Source organism: Lathyrus oleraceus, chromosome 7, assembly GCF_024323335.1.
Source record: "Lathyrus oleraceus cultivar Zhongwan6 chromosome 7, CAAS_Psat_ZW6_1.0, whole genome shotgun sequence".
NCBI lineage: Eukaryota > Viridiplantae > Streptophyta > Magnoliopsida > Fabales > Fabaceae > Lathyrus > Lathyrus oleraceus.
In genome coordinates this window covers 154,426,196-154,443,910 of record NC_066585.1, presented here as the reverse complement: position 1 = coordinate 154,443,910, position 17,715 = coordinate 154,426,196, and the positions used below count along the sequence as shown (strand labels likewise).

Genomic DNA, 17,715 nt, shown 5'->3' with positions numbered 1-17,715 from the left:
TTCAAAGTAACAAATTATATTATGTTATGTTACATGATTTACAAAATTGTGTTAAAGGTTTGTTACAGGTTATACAAGTTTGAGTCAAGTTTATGTCAAAATTAAAAGAAATTACCAAACATCTCATTTCATTAATACACATACAAATTACATCATCTCAATAGATGTGTTGCACCCAATGCAAACACAATAACAATACAAACACTAGTGACAAACTAAAAGAAAAATCATAAACTTAATCTTCATCTTCAACAATTCTTCATTTTTCTTTATGTCCCTAATTAAGTCCATAAGCTCATCATTCTTGTCTTTCAAAGATCAAACCACTTATTTTGCATGGCTACTCATTTCTACATCAAACCATTGAGAATAGTTACATTCTTTTTTTCTCGTAACCATAAAATTACCGCAACCATACAATCTTATTCTGGGATCCTCGTACATCCAAGATGCCATCAATGGTGACTCAAGCTCACACCAACATCCATTCCTTCTTCTTTTTAGACCGTATTGATTTGTTGAGACAAATGAATGCCTTGATTCAGTCATGACGAAAGAAAAAGAGAAATTAATGAAAGGAAAAGAAGAAGAATGTGGAGAAAGAAGAAAAAATATGGAGGGGAGGCGCTCACTACTACAAGTCATAATGAAGACAAGGAAATATGAAATTAAAGTAATGGAGCAAACAGTTTATTTCTTTTTTTAATAATAACTATATTCTATTAATAAATTATGTCATTTTAAAAAACATTTACATAAATCTTAAAAAAAAAAGAATTGGAGTAAAATATTTACTAAAATTTAAAAATAAATAAATATAGAAAGACTAAAATTACAATTAAGTTATATACTATAAACTCAAAAATATATCATGCAAAGTCAAATCTATATTATTTTTTAATCATCATAAAAAAAATATATCATGCGAAGTCGAACCTATATTACTTTTTCATTATCATTTGAGATTCAAGATATGTATAAGAAAAGAAATTTAATATTTTACAAAAAGATTTCTTTAGTAATATTTTCATATATATTCTATCATATATATTTTCAATTGTAAATAATTAATATTTATTTGAGTTTAAGGGTAATACATAGATTAATATTACACATATTCAATCAAAATTTGTTAAATTATATTAATATTTTAAAATAAAAATATGATTTGACAAAATACATAACATCTTTTATTGATTGATAGTCTAAAATATTATATACAGTTAGTGCATATTTATTTTAATTTTTATCTTGTAAAAAATGTATATAGTTTATAAAAAATCTAATTATATTCTTATATATTATATTATAAATAATCAATATATTTTTTGATATGAATAAATGATCAATATTAATATATACTAACATACACTTGTTCTGTGTACTTTCTTTCTAGTGATTTTGTGTACTTCTTTCTCCTCTTCAGTTGGGTTTTCTCTCTTCTCTCTCTACTCCCACTTCAATCAATTAATCCTCTCATTCCCTTTCAGAGTTGTGATTATTCCTTCTATCTGATCGAAGGATCAATTCTCGATTGTAGGTTTGGGGAATTGATCCATACTCTCAATCCTATCCTCTGATTCCTGAGATGCTCTTTCTTCCCCAAATATGAAGTTGCGAAGGAAGCGAACACTCGAAGTGGTTAGTTTTTTCTTCCACGCATATTTCAATTCTCCGATCATTTTTTTATTCTATTTTCCCCTTTTATTTTCAATTGAGTTTTTTTTTTCTTCTTGTTATGGGGTTTATGTTTTTCATTCTTCCGATTTTATTGGGGGTTTGCAACTTGTAATTGTTCTAGAAAGTGATTTTCATGGTTCATGAAGCTGTAGCATAATGATCAATTCCGAATTGGTGTGACGATGCTCTCTTTTGGACTTACTTTGTTGTTCCTTCTGTTGCACGGATTCATGGATTCTTTTCTATTTTTTTCTGTTGCATTCTATGAAGCACGCACATATCTAGGATTAGGCCCGTTCTTTTTCTGAGACAAGTGTTTCAACTACTCATACAAGTTCCGAAAAAGCTGTTTATTTTTTTATAATTTGCTTTAACACACCTTAAACACATGTATGGTGATTAATGAGGGGTTATCGAAATTAAATTTGATTACATCATTTTTAGCTTTTCGGAATTTGTGAATGAACCTGAAAGACTATCATCATATATTGTTTTGGAATTTATGTATTGAAACACATTTCTCTACTTAAATGCCCGCCCGAATTTATGTATTGAAACAAATTGCTCTACTTAAATGCCCGCCCGCACCCGCCAACAGACATTATTAATTATAAAAGAAGGTTCATATTTTGTAAATTATTATAAATAGATATACGTCTATCAGTATCATATGTTTTTTACGTCAGCAGTGTCTGTATCGTGCCAGGTGTATGAGTAGGAGTAAGTGCTTTATAGGTTGCATTGGAGTAAGGCTTGGTTGTTACTGATGCATGTTGTTACTGTAGTATTTTATCTCATGTCATCCTATTGACAAAAACTCATTGACAATGTAATATTCATCATTTACTAGTGGATTAAAATTTTGAGAGGTTTGCTTTTCGACCTAGGACTCAACATTGAATGATTTTTCTTTAAGTAAGTTTGCGTTTCAATATTTTAGAAAATTAGGCATTTGTTGTATTGTGTGCTGGAAGTCAGTTTCAGTTGTTCGTAGTTGGTAATAGCTTAATTTATTGTTTTATTTTATGTACTCTTTTGTTTTTTAATTTGTATGCGGTTTAAGTTAGTCTTGCTCTTTTACTTCACTAGTTGTGTATTTTTAGCGGGTTACCGTAATGTTATCACAATATAAGATTTTAGCTGATTGATCAATCTATGTTTGATCTGTTGCAGCCTCCAAAAATTAGATGCTCCATCAACTGTGTTACTGCAGTTCCACTTGAGAACATACAAGAACCTTTAAAAAGCTTCACATGGGAGTTTGATAAGGTGGCTTTGTGGTCCTTTTCTTTTTACCTTACTAACTCATGTTATTTTGGATGTGTTTGATTCATTGGTATCTGTTTTTTGGGATGTGTTTGATTCATTGGTATTTCTGTTCTTTGAACAGGGAGACTTTCATCACTGGGTTGATCTTTTTAACCATTTTGATTCATTCTTTGAGAAATATGTAAAACCAAGGAAGGATCTGCAAATTGATGACGGTTTTCTAGACTCAGATCCTCCGTTTCCAAGAGAAGCCGTTCTTCAAATTCTTCGTGTCATTAGAATAATTTTGGATAATTGCACAAATAAGCATTTCTACAGTTCATACGAGGTATGGCATCTTTCCTACAATCATCTTTTTCCACTCTGGTCAACTTAATAAGATGAGAGCCAACAATGTTTTGATGCCTGGGTGTGTTTCTAATTTTCCCTTTTCTCTGCTATGTGGTGACTTGAGATATTTATCTTTCCATTAATTTTAAAGTTTAAACCGTGTTACTATTAGGCCTGTATATTTTTTGCTCATTTATCCTTTATTGACCAGCATTGATGCTTATAATGGTTTCTTTGAATCTGCAGCAACATCTTTCATCATTGCTTGCTTCTACTGATCCGGATGTGGTTGAGGCTACCCTGGACACTTTGGCTACTTTTTTGAAGAAAACAATTGGAAAGTACTCCATAAGAGACACTTCTTTGAATTCAAAACTGTTTGCTCTTGCACAAGGATGGGGTGGAAAGGAAGAGGGACTCGGACTAATTACATCAGCCGTGCCTAATGGTTGCGACCCTATTTCGAATGAATTGGGTTGTGCCCTTCATTTTGAGTTTTATGCAGTAACTGAGTCAGAAAGTGACATCAAAGGGGCTGAACCCCTGATCGAAGGGTTACAAATCATTCACTTAAGTGATGTCCACAAATGTGTGGAAACTGATCTTGAACTTTTGCACAAGTTGGTTACAGAATATAAAGTACCTTCCAGCTTACGATTTTCTTTGTTGACAAGGTTGCGGTTCGCTAGGGCTTTTGGTTCTTTCGGTTCTAGACAGCAATACACATGCATTCGCTTGTATGCTTTCATAGTTCTGATTCAAGCGAGTGGTGATGCTGATGACCTGGTTTCATTCTTCAATGCCGAGCCTGGATTTATCAACGAATTGGTCTCACTACTGAGCTATGAAGATGCAGTTTTGGAAAAAATCCGGGTTTTGTGTTTGCATTCATTAGCTGCTCTTTGCCAAGATCGTTCTCGTCAACCTTCAGTATTGACTGCTCTTACATCTGGTGGGCACCGTGGCATTTTACCTAGCCTGATGCAAAAATCTGTTGACTTTGTTATTAATGATACATCAAAGTTGTCAGTTCATTTTGCTGAAGCTCTTATATCTCTTGTAACCGTGTTGGTTTCGTCGTCATCAGGATGTTCTGCCATGCGTGAAGCAGGATTCATTCCTACTCTTCTACCTCTACTGAAAGATATAAATCCTCAGCACTTGCATCTGGTTGAAAAAGCTGTGCGCATTTTAGAAGCTTTTATGGATTTCAGTAATCCAGCTGCTGCATTGTTCAGAGATTTGGGAGGTTTAGATGATACCATCTCTCGTCTGAAGATTGAAGTCTCTCATGTTGAAAATGGTGGAAAGCAGCCAGATGAAAATTTTGTATCTAGTACAAGTGCACATTTGGTTGGAGGTTCTTCAGCTTGCCTAGATGATATGCAGCCACTGTATTCTGAACCACTAATTTCTTATCACCGGAAATTGCTGATGAAAGCTTTATTGCGTGCTATATCCCTTGGAACCTATGCCCCTGGAAACACTTTTCGTATATTTGGATCTGAAGAGAACGTGTTGCCTCAGTGCTTATGTATCATTTTCAGAAGGGCAAAAGTTTTTGGTGGTGGAGTTTTCTCGCTTGCTGCTACTGTCCTGAGTGATTTAATACAAAAAGATCCTACTTGTTTTCCTGTTTTAGATGCAGCTGGTCTTCCGTCTGCCTTCTTGGATGCTATAATGGATGATGTTCTCAACTCTTCAGAAGCCATTGCATGCATTCCCCAGTGTTTGGATGCTTTATGCTTAAACAGTAATGGCCTTCAGGCTGTGAAAGATAGAAATTCATTGAGGTGTTTTGTGAAAGTGTTTACTTCTAGAACATATTTGCGTGCTCTTACAGGGGACACACCTGCATCTTTATCTAGTGGACTGGATGAATTAATGAGACACGCTTCTTCGTTACGTGGACCTGGAGTGGATATGTTAGTTGAGATTCTGGAAACCATCTCAAAAATTGGTTCTGCCACAGATCCCCCATCATTGTCTCCCGATTCTTGCTCTTCAAGCTCTGCTCCTATGGAAATGGATGGTGGGGACAAGAATTTGATCTTGCCCGATAGTAAGGATTCATCAAAGCCAGATAACACTGAGCAGATCGATGAGCCATCTCCTGATGTGTCAGCAACGAATATTGAGTCTTATCTTCCAGATTGTGTGAACAATGTTGCTCGTCTGCTTGAGACAGTTCTTCAGAATGCCGACACATGTCGTATATTTGTTGAGAAAAAGGGGATTGAAGCTATTCTCCAGTTATTTACTCTGTCTTTAATGCCTCCTTCTATTTCTGTGGGTCAGACCATCTCTGTTGCCTTCAAAAACTTTTCCCCACAACATTACGTTTCTCTTGCCCGAGATGTATGCTCGTTCTTAAGGGAACATTTGAAATCTACCAACGAGGTCTTAGATTCTGTTGGAGGGACTCAGATTGCTCTAGTTGAATCTGCTAAACAGTCAAAGGTGTTGAAGTACCTCTCTAGTCTTGAAGGTATCCTGGCTCTCTCTGTGTTCTTGTTGAAGGGAACAACTGCTGTAGTCTCTGAACTAAGCACTTCTGATGCTGATGTTTTAAAAGATATTGGGAGAACATACAAAGAAATAATTTGGCAAATATCTTTGTGTAATGACTCCAAGACAGATGAAAAGAAGAATAATGATCAGGAACCTGATATTTCACAAGTACCCTCATCAACCGTTGTTGAAAGAGAGAGTGATGATGACACAAATATGCAGACAGTTAGATACACAAACCCAGTTTTTGCTAGGACCGGTTCACATTCCCTGTGGAGTGGAGAGCGTGATTTTGCTTCTGTAGTTCGTTCTGGAGAAGGTTTGCACCGCCGTACTCGGCAAGGGATATCTCGCATGAGAGGTGGAAGAACTGCTCGTCGCTTGGAAGCTTTAAACATTGATTCTGAACCAACTTCTAGTGCACCACCGGAAGCATCTTCGTCCCAAGATTTGAAAAAGAAAAGCCCGAACGATCTTGCCTTAGAAATTCTTAACAAGCTGGCTTCAACAATGCGCTCTTTCTTCACTGCTCTTGTGAAAGGGTTCACTTCACCAAATCGTCGTCGAGCTGACTCAGGTTCACTTGGCTCAGCTTCAAAGGCCCTTGGAACTGTTTTGGCTACAAATTTTCTTGAGGCCCTGAGTTTTTCTGGACATTCTACTTATACTGGACTTGAAACATCACTTTCTGTAAAATGTAGATATCTTGGGAAGGTTGTTGATGATATGGCAGCTCTCATATTTGACAGCAGGCGCAGAAGTTGTTATACTGCCATGGTTAATAACTTCTATGTACACGGAACTTTTAAAGAGCTACTGACAACATATGAAGCTACTAGTCAGTTGCTATGGACTCTTCCGTACTCTTACCCCTCATCAGATATTGATCTGGGAAAGAAAGGAGAAGGAGTCAAATTGTCCCACAACACATGGCTACTTTATACATTACAAAACTATTGTCGCTTGCTTGAGTACTTTGTAAACTCTTCTATGCTTTTGTCCCCAACATCGGCATCTCAGGCAGAACTTCTTGTTCAACCAGTTGCTGTTGGCCTCTCAATTGGGCTCTTTCCAGTTCCTAGAGATCCAGAAGTTTTTGTGCGTATGCTGCAATCTCAGGTTCTGGATGTGATTCTACCGGTCTGGAATCATCCCATGTTCTATAGTTGTAGTCCCGGTTTCATTGCATCAATTATTTCACTTGTTACACATGTATATTCTGGTGTTGGAGATGTGAAACGAAATCGAAATAACATTTTGGGAAGCACAAACCAACGTTTCATGCCCCCTCCACCTGATGAGGCAACCATTGCAACTATTGTTGAGATGGGTTTTTCAAGGGCAAGGGCTGAAGAAGCACTGAGAAGAGTGGAAACAAATAGTGTTGAAATGGCTATGGAGTGGCTGTTTAGTCATGCTGATGATCCTGTCCAGGAGGATGACGAACTTGCACAAGCCCTCGCCCTTTCCTTAGGAAGTAGTTCCGAAACTACTAAAGTTGACAATGTCGAGAAGACTATTGACGTGCCAACTGAAGAGGGACACATGAAGAAACCTCCAGTTGATGATATACTTGCTGCATCTGTGAGGTTGTTTCAGAGTAGTGATTCAGTGGCATTTCAGCTGTCAGATTTGCTCGTAACACTTTGCAACCGAAACAAAGGTGAAGATCGTCCAAAAGTAATATCTTATCTTCTGCAGCAGCTTAAACTTTGTCCATTGGACTTTTCCACGAAGAACTGTGCATTAGGTATGTTAGCACATGTTATAACATTACTTCTTTTTGAGGATGGAAGTACAAGGGACGTTGCAGCTCAGAATGGAATTATATCTACCATCATAGATATCTTGACAAACTTGAAAGGCAGATCCGAGTTGGGGAAAGAATTACCGCTCTCTAAATGCATGAGTGCTTTACTACTTATATTGGATCAGTTGCTGCAGTCAAGGCCAAAGACTGAGAATATGGAAGCAGGAACCCAAACTGGTTTCATGCCTGACTCATCTGGGGAACATGGTTCCCTGCAATTTCCCGACACAGTTGAACAGGAGGAAAAAGAAATAGTTGGGGGGGAAAAAGAACCTGGCATGGCTTTTGAAAATGCACTAGGGAAATTGACTGGCTTTGCAACTATTGATGAGAGTCATAAGTTGTTGGATATTACATGTGATTTGATAAAACAACATGTCCCAGCTGTGGTCATGCAGGCTGTTCTACAGTTATGTGCTCGGTTAACAAAAACACATGATTTGGCTATGAAGTTCCTTGAAAATGGAGGTCTGACTGCTCTTTTTAATCTTCCAAGGAATTCTTTTTTCCCTGGGTATGACACTGTTGTCTCGGCTATAGTTAGGCATCTTCTTGAAGATCCTCAAACATTACAATCAGCCATGGAGTTGGAGATACGACAAACTTTAAGTGGGAATCGCCATTCAGGGCGTGTTTCTCCTCGATCTTTTTTGACTTCTTTGGCACCTGTTATATCTAGAGATCCTACTGTTTTCATGAAAGCTGCAGCTGCAGCTTGTCAGTTAGAGACGTCAGGGGGAAGGACAATAGTAGTTTTATCAAAGGAGAAAGAAAAGGAAAAGTCAAAATCGTCGAGTACTGAGGCTACAAATGAATGTCTCCGAATATCTGAAAGCCGGCCACAAGATGGATCAGGAAAATATCTGAAAAGCCACAAAAAGGTTCCAGTAAATCTTACTCTAGTAGTTGATCAACTTCTTGAGATTGTGCTGAAGTACCCACCGATGAAAAGCAGGGAAGATTTTGAGGGTGGCTCTACTTTAATGGATATAGATGAACCTACTATGAAGGTGAAGGGAAAATCAAAGGTTGCAGAGACAGTGATATTAGGGTCTGAGTCTCAAAGGTCTGCAGAATTGGTGAAGGTGACTTTTGTCCTTAAGTTATTGAGTGACATTGTTCTAATGTATGGACATGCAGTTAGTGTCATACTCAGACGCGACTCTGAAATGTGTCAATTTCGTGGATCTAATCAACCATCTGGACATAATGGAATTATCCATCATGTACTACATTGCTTGCTACCGGTTTCTGCTGACAAATCTGCAGGACCTGATGATTGGAGAGGTAAGTTGTCTGAAAAGGCTTCATGGTTCCTGGTAGTTTTGTGTGGTCGGTCTGGTGAAGGTCGTAAGCGAGTGACAAATGAACTTGTTAAAGAAGTGATGTCCTTTTCAAACTTCGAGAGCAATTCTATGAAAAGCAGCTTATCCCCAGATAAAAGGCTTTTTAGTTTTGTTGACCTTGTATATTCTATTTTATCAAAAAATTCGTCATCTGGTAGCTTACCTGGTTCTGGATATTCACCTGATATTGCAAAAAGCTTGATCGAGGGTGGAGTAATTAAATGTTTAACTAGCATCTTGCAAGTGGTTGATTTGGATCATCCCGATGCACCCAAATTTGCGACTCTTGTACTCAAAGGTTTAGAATGTCTTTCAAGAGCTGCTAATGCTAGTGAGCAAATCCTTAAATCCGACGGGGAAAAGAGAAGATCTACTGGTTTGAATGAAAGATCTGATGATCAGATGACAACACCTTCTGTAGTTGAAACTGTGGCCCATGATCCAAATGGGGGCAGTCAAGAAGCACTCAGAGAAACAATTGATAATGCACATCATCAAAGAACCTCTCAAGATGATCATCATGCCGATAATCCAAATCAGTCAGGAGAGCAAGACATGAGAGTAGAAGAGGGAGTAATAGCCCAAAATCCACAAGTGGAACTAGGAATGGACTTTATGCATGAAGAGATGGGTGATGATGGTGTCTTGCGCAACCCAGAGCAAATCGAAATGACTTTTCATGTTGAGAATAGGTTAGATGATGACATGGGTGATGAAGATGATGGTATGGGTGATGATCGTGACAACGGTGACGATGATGAAGATGATGATGGGGATGGAGTGGATGAAGACGAGGATATAGCAGAAGATGGCGGGGGCATGATGTCTATGGCTGATACTGACGCAGAGGATCATGATGACGCTGATTTGGGAGATGAATACAATGATGAAATGATTGATGAAGACGACGATGATTTTCATGAGAATCGCGTCATAGAGGTGAGATGGAGGGAAGCTCTAGATGGATTGGATCACTTGCAGATACTTGGGCAACCGGGAACAGCTGGTGTTATAGACGTGGCTTCTGACCCTTTTGATGGGGTTAATGTGGATGACCTTTTTCGTCTTCAGAGCTTTGAACGTCGCCGCCAAACAGGTAGATCTTCCTTCGAGAGGCCTGCTTCTGAAGTAAATGGTTTTCAACATCCTCTTTTTGTAAGGCCACCACAATCTGGCGATTTTGTCTCTATGTGGTCAACGGGTGGTAATTCTGCATCCCGGGATTCAGAAACCCTGTCATCAGGGAATCTTGACGTGGCCCATTTCTACATGTTTGATGGACCTACTCTTCCATATGATCACATGCCAAGTAATCTGTTTGGAGAACATCTGGGTAGTGTAGCACCACCGCCTCTCACAGATTATTCTCTTGGTATGGGCTCATCACACCTACATGGAAGAAGAGTGTTGGGTAATGGTAGATGGACTGATGATGGTCAACCACAAGGAGGCACTCAAGCAGCTGCCATTGCACAAGCAGTGGAGGCACACTTTTTAGCTCAGATGGTTACCATAGATCCTGCAAGCAATCCTACAGATCGGCAAATACGTAATTCTGAAGAACAAGAGAAACAGTCGGATGCTCTTCCATCACACGATGATCCATCATTGAATGTTGGGGCTGACTCTACTTCTCAGCAGTTTGCAGGTCTGGAGCAGGAAAATGGTGCTGAAACCATAGTTCAGCAAATAAACCTTTCAGTTGATGGTGCTACTTGTGAGGAAGAGAGAAATGTAGACTTTGGTGGTCAAGATACAGGTGAAGAAAGCCTGCATACTAACGAGCCTATGTCTGTTCAACCGCTTTCACTGAACATCATGCCAAATGGTCTTGATTGCACTGTAAATGAAATAAATGTTACTCCCAGTGATAATGTAGCAATACCCCAGGAATTCGTAAACTCATCTATTGAGTCTAGTGCTGATGTGCAATACGGAAGGGCTGCTAATGAACTTACTAACAACCAAAATGTGCCAGTTATACCATTGGTTTGCAATGGAACATCTAATGTTGCCGGACAGCCTGCTAATCTTGAGTTACCGGACTCTGGTTTGGAGACTCCTAATCCAAGTGACCCATCAATAAATGCTGATGTTGATGTTGATATGGGTGGTGTTGATGCTGAAAGTAATCAGTCTGGGCAACCAACAGTTTTCGAAGACAGGAGGGATGTGTTGTTATCAACTCAGAACACAGGGGTTACTCTGGATGATACTCAGGCTGACCAAACTAGTGCAAATAATGAAGCTTCTGGAACTAGTACGATTGACCCTACATTTTTGGAGGCTCTTCCTGAAGATCTACGGGCAGAAGTTTTGGCATCCCAACAAGCTCAATCTATTCAACCTTCAGTTTATGCCCCACCTTCTGGAGAAGATATTGATCCTGAGTTTTTAGCTGCTCTTCCTCCTGATATTCAAGCTGAGGTTTTGGCCCAACAAAGAGCTCAAAGGGTTGCCCAGCAGGCTGAAGGACATCCAGTTGATATGGATAATGCATCTATAATTGCTACTTTTCCTGCTGACTTGCGTGAAGAGGTTTAAATGTTTGCTTTTCTGTTATGTAACATATTGAGTGATTTTTATTTAGTGGAGATATGACATGATTGTAATGCTTGTACTTCGCTCTATACTAGGTGCTTTTAACTTCTTCTGAAGCAGTTTTGTCTGCACTACCCGCTCCATTGCTTGCTGAAGCTCAAATATTGAGGGACCGAGCAATGAGTCATTATCAAGCTCGCAGCCTTTTTGGGAGCAGTCACAGGCTTAACAACAGAAGAAATGGCCTGGGATTTGTTCGAAGGCCTCTGATGGATCGGGGTGTTGGTGTTACGATAGACAGGAGGTCCGCTCTTACGGATTCCTTGAAGGTGAAAGAGATTGAAGGTGAGCCACTACTTAATGCAAATGCATTAAAAGCTTTGATCCGGCTTCTACGTTTGGCACAAGTAAGTTTGGTTCTCTTCATGATGATAGTCTTAGTTAACAAGCCTTTGTTGCTTAGTGTGAAGACACATTCCTAATTTTCCTAATTGTTTGGGGCATTGAATACTATGTAGTTTTTCATGTAATAAGATTCACATTGTGTTTTAGTACATACTCTCTCTTTTCAAAATGATTATTATTATTTAAAGTGTTAGCGTACATATTAAGAAAAGCAATGAAGTTGTCAAAAGACATGATAGTTTTGCTAAACCAACCTTATTAACTGTTGGCGTATTTTCACCATCATAATGTAAAGTGGAATATAATGCTTTGGAAGTAGTGTTCATATTATTAATTAGCAGACACAATTGGAAAAAAATGATTCTTCATTGAAACATGAGAATGAAATTCATTTTGAAATTATTATTTTGTTGCTAAAATGACGTTCATTATGAAATTGAAGAAGTATATATTTTATTGAAATGTGTATTATGGTACCTTTCTGATTTTAATAACATGCTCGGTTTTTGGATCATCATGTCAGCCCCTTGGAAAAGGCCTTCTGCAGAGACTCCTTTTAAACTTATGTGCACATAGTGTAACAAGGGCCACTCTTATTTATCTTTTGCTTGATATGATTAAGCCGGAAACTGAAGTTTCTGTAAGCAGAGCAGTGACATTAAATTCCCAGAGGCTTTATGGTTGTCATTCGAACACAGTATATGGCCGATCTCAATTGTTGGATGGTAATTGTTTGCACTTAAGGCTTAGCATAATTTCATATGTTTATCTCAATATTATAGTTTATTGCATACTAATCTCGCCTTTCATTTTCTCATAGCAGGACTTCCTCCCCTAGTGTTTCGCCGAATCCTTGAGATTCTAACTTACTTGGCCACAAATCATTCGGCCGTTGCCAAAATGTTGTTTCACTATGACCAATCAATTGCAGATTCTTCAAATTCATCTATCACACATATGAATGGGAAAGGGAAGGAAAAGGTTATTGAAGGGGGGCCTTCATCAAAACCCTCTGAAACTCATGTCGGGGATGTTCCCCTTGTTCTCTTTTTAAAGCTCTTGAATCAACCCTTATTTTTACGTAGCACTGCTCATCTTGAGCAGGTCATGGGTCTCATTCAAGTTGTAGTTGAAACTGCTGCAGCAAAGTTAGCAAGTCTATCTCAATCTGAAAAAGAAATAGCAGATACCCAAAATTTGTCTGTTAATGAAGCTGAGAAGGATCCTCCTTTAGTGGAGTTAGACTCTAATAAACAAGATAAGCACGCCGATACAAAACCATGTCATTCCAATGGAAAGAAGAATGTAGATATGTACAATATCTTCTTGCAGTTGCCTCAATCTGATTTGCGGAATGTGTGCAGTATTCTTGGCCGTGAAGGGTACTGTTCATAACATTCCTGTATCTCTCCTTTCTTTTTATTAAGTACTCTAATCATGAACATGTGGTTTGAAATTTTGTTTCAATATTGTCTCACCCGTTACTTTTTAATTCCCTGTCAGCATTTTTGTTACCTTTTCAGCTGTGATGTAAAGAAAAGTGACTAATCTGATATTTTTAGGCTTTCGGATAAAATGTACATGCTTGCTGGTGAAGTGCTGAAGAAATTGGCCTCCATTGTTCCCTCTCATAGGAAGTTCTTTATTTTAGAGCTTTCAGAATCATCTCATGCATTGACAGGTTCAGCTGTCAGTGAGCTTGTTACCCTCCAGCAAACAAATATGCTTGGCTTGAGTGCTGGTTCTATGGCTGGTGCAGCCATTCTACGAGTGCTGCAAGCTCTAAGTTCCCTCATTTCACTTAATACTCCAGAAAATATGGATATGGAAAGTGATCTAGATCTAGATCAGCATGGCGACAAAGCAATTATTTGGAATTTGAATACTGCGCTCGAGCCACTGTGGCAAGAACTGAGTAATTGTATTAGTGCAGCTGAGATACAACTTGGCCAGAGCTCTTTCTCTCCTAACATGCCAAACATAAATGTTGCTGAGAACTTGCATGGTTCCTCTACTTCACCACCTCTTCCTCCTGGGACACAAAGACTCCTGCCTTTTATTGAGGCTTTCTTTGTTTTGTGTGAAAAGCTACAAGCAAACGAATCTATTACGCAGCATGACCATGACAATGCAACTGCTAGAGAAGTCAAGGAGTCTGCTGGTTGTTCAGCTTCAGTAAGTGGAAAATTTTGTGGAGACTCACAGCGAAAGCCGGATGGTGCTGTTACATTTACAAGGTTTGCTGAGAAGCATCGCCGACTTGCGAATGCTTTCATTCGACAGAATCCTAGTCTGTTGGAGAAATCTCTGTCCATGATGCTTAAGGCACCAAGACTGATTGACTTTGATAACAAGAGAGCCCATTTTCGCTCAAGAATCAGGCAACAACATGACCACCAATTGTCTGGGCCGCTGCGTATAAGTGTAAGGCGAGCTTACATTTTGGAGGACTCATATAATCAATTAAGGATGCGTCCTACTCAGGATCTTAAGGGGCGATTGAATGTGCAATTTCAAGGTGAAGAGGGTATTGATGCTGGTGGTCTGACCAGAGAATGGTATCAGCTACTATCAAGGGTCATATTTGACAAGGGTGCTTTACTTTTCACAACAGTGGGTAACAATGCAACATTCCAACCAAACCCTAACTCGGTTTACCAGACTGAACACCTCTCATACTTCAAGTTTGTGGGCCGAGTGGTATGCACTTTAACTATTAGGGTTGTTTGTATTTAGACCCAAAAAGTAGATATTCCCCCTAGTTTAAAAACAAATGGGGGTAAATTTCAGAAATATAATGAAAAAGTCTCATTACATCTTGTGTTTTCAGGTTTAGTTGTTCCTTGACAATTGTCATTATGATCTTACATGCAGGTGGGAAAGGCGTTGTTTGATGGACAACTATTGGATGTTTACTTTACCCGGTCTTTCTATAAGCATATACTTGGTGTTAAGGTTACATACCATGACATTGAAGCGGTTGATCCTGATTACTATAAGAATTTGAAATGGATGTTGGAGGTGAGTACTGATTTACAATATTGCCCAAGCTTAAGCACTTATCTTGAATTCACACGTATTATAGAATTATATCACAATCACTGTATTGAGAGGTGACTCCTAAACTCTTATCCTCTATGGTATGGATACTATTATTATTACTATAAGCGGTATAGACTCTGTTCGGTAGTCTCTTCAACGATGTGCTGAAAATGGCCATAAAATTTTATTTGAGTTCATGGTGCACTTATTTTCTGCATGTATTGTTTTTGGTCTAATATATTTTTTCTTATGTACCAGAATGATGTGAGTGATATTCCTGACTTGACATTTAGCATGGACGCCGATGAAGAAAAACTCATACTTTATGAGAAAAATGAGGTAAGTGAAGATTTTATTTTGGTCTTACCTGTCTTTTGCATAAAAGCAAAACTTACAACAAAAGTTTCTGAAAACTTTAATGCGACCATTGGCATTTTTTTTTGTTGAGGTGATTGAAATGTATGTGCCCATGATAAATTCCTTTGAGTTATCCTTACTATCGCATTTTCCATCCCTCCTTGAATTGTGAAATAGGTCACTGATTATGAGCTGAAACCTGGAGGAAGGAACATAAGGGTTACAGAAGAAACAAAGCATGAGTATGTTGACCTTGTTGCTGAACATCTCTTGACAAATGCCATCCGTCCTCAAATCAATTCGTTTCTAGAAGGTTTTAATGAAATGGTACCACGAGAACTAATATCAATCTTTAATGACAAAGAGCTTGAGCTACTCATAAGTGGTCTTCCAGAAATTGATTGTGAGTTGGTTTCTTACATAGTTAAAGTAAGTTCTAATTTTCTATGAAATGTCTGAATAATGTCATTCTCCTTGTAGTGGAAGATTTGAAGGCAAACACTGAGTATACAGGCTACACTGTGGCATCAAATGTTGTTCAGTGGTTTTGGGAGGTGGTCAAATCTTTCAACAAGGAAGACATGGCCAGATTACTGCAATTTGTGACCGGAACGTCAAAGGTAGTTTTCTCAGAAATTTGTACTCATACTAATTTAATTTTGCTCACAATATTGCCAATTGATAATTTTTTAATTTATATTGAAATCGTGTAATCATGTTTGACACATACCTGTAATTGTATTGTATGAAGCAATATCTTTTAAATGCCCTTGATAACGACAGTGCCTTCTTAATTTGTCTTTTCAGGTTCCTTTAGAGGGTTTTAAAGCCTTGCAAGGTATCTCTGGTCCCCAAAGGTTTCAGATTCACAAGGCATATGGGGCTCCTGATCGACTTCCATCAGCTCATACTTGGTGAGAAATTATATTTCAATATTAAAAGGGTTACTTACTACAACTACATTAGCTCGGCACTTTAAATTTCATTCATCCTAATACCTTATCTCGTTTTATTGCTCTTCAGCTTCAATCAACTAGATCTTCCTGAGTACACCTCTAAGGAACAGCTTCAAGACCGTTTATTACTTGCCATCCATGAGGCTAGTGAAGGGTTTGGTTTTGGCTGACCCATATTTTTATATAATGTTTTTGTACAGCAGTTCTGCCCTCATGACTTTGACGTGTCATCTATAGGTCAGTCATGTCTTTCCTCATAAATCTATTTTTTTGTTCAAATAATCTTGGTCCTTAAAAATCTCATTTATCTTCTCTTTGTTTATTTAGAAGATGGGAGATCATCCGGGCTGTTATCCTGTCGAGGAAAGGCTCTATTGGTAGCATAGCATCACAATGAGACATTCTCTGATGCAGGAGGTTGATTTATTCAGATGCTCCAGCAGTAAAAGTGGCTAGAATTTTGTTTTTTTCTTGTATCATTCTGCCATGCCCAGATTTGAGAGCTTTTGAATTGACAATGGAGCACAGCGGCAGGCTGTTGAAACATGCACCAAATATTAATTTATATGTATTATGTAGGGCCAAATAGCCTTTAAGTAGGTCTACAGTTTTCCAATAAGATTGAGAATGTACATATTCTGGAGTACATAATTGACATTTTTCTCCAGAAAGAAATGGTTTCTATAATCAAAGAGGAGTTTAAAAGATGGCGTATTTAGTGCATAGAACCAGTGATGGCTTGATGGAACAGTCACATAGTTTTGCTTTGCTGCAATACAGCCGTAATAATACTCTAATAATCTGATTCATTATTTATAATAATATTCTAATAATACTCCATTTCCCCCCTCTTTTGTATGAGTCTATGTCAACATGTAAGGCTTGCAATTATATCATGGTGCCCATTAAGTAATTAGCATCATGGACAATTTTGATGCACCAATTAACATGCCGTTTTTCCTTTGGTGTGATAATGAAGTCAGTATTCTGAATTTAGGGAAATGGTTGCCTAATTTAATTTAGGGGTTGCTCCTACGGTGTTCGGAGATGGAGATAAATGTATTCCCGAACGTATCTTTTTTACATACACTTCAGACGAAATTGCTGAGAAATTATTATTCTCTTAAAATTTGGTCCGGAGATGAATCTCCGTACGTATAAAGGGTTGATTCAGAGATATAAAAAAATTGGTCTGAAGATGAATCTCTGTACGTATAAGGGGTTGATTCAGAGATATACTTCCGTACCATTCTTTGGTTTATTAATCAGTGAGCTTTTTGGAAATACATCTCCATAATATGCTATGATTGTAATGACACGAGCTTGTCGGAAATACATCTCCAGAATATGTTATATTAGTTTAAAATAGGAAAAAGGAGAAACAACAATGATTGAATGGAAAATCAACATAAATTAACATCAAAATAAATATTACTTAGATAAACATTACATAAATACATGTCATTTC

General features: G+C 38.0%; 1 protein-coding gene across 3 annotated transcripts; it reads left to right on the top strand.

The window, feature by feature from the left end:
• Window positions 1-1,379: 1,379 nt before the first annotated feature.
• On the top strand, window positions 1,380-16,954 carry LOC127105067 (E3 ubiquitin-protein ligase UPL1). Of its 3 annotated transcripts, none has more exons than XM_051042233.1 (15): window positions 1,380-1,641; window positions 2,854-2,949; window positions 3,071-3,277; window positions 3,526-11,484; window positions 11,583-11,894; window positions 12,416-12,617; window positions 12,716-13,274; window positions 13,455-14,592; window positions 14,767-14,913; window positions 15,193-15,273; window positions 15,469-15,694; window positions 15,772-15,911; window positions 16,099-16,205; window positions 16,315-16,484; window positions 16,575-16,954. In XM_051042233.1, the coding sequence occupies exons 1-14, from the start codon at window positions 1,609-1,611 to the stop codon at window positions 16,415-16,417; spliced, it is 11,310 nt and encodes a 3,769-aa protein (XP_050898190.1). In that variant the 5' UTR covers window positions 1,380-1,608; the 3' UTR covers window positions 16,418-16,484; window positions 16,575-16,954. The 3 variants fall into 3 exon arrangements, with proteins under 3 accessions (XP_050898190.1, XP_050898189.1, XP_050898188.1); XM_051042232.1 differs by having other exon boundaries at window positions 12,713-13,274; window positions 16,578-16,954; XM_051042231.1 differs by having other exon boundaries at window positions 12,713-13,274.
• Window positions 16,955-17,715: the final 761 nt, after the last annotated feature.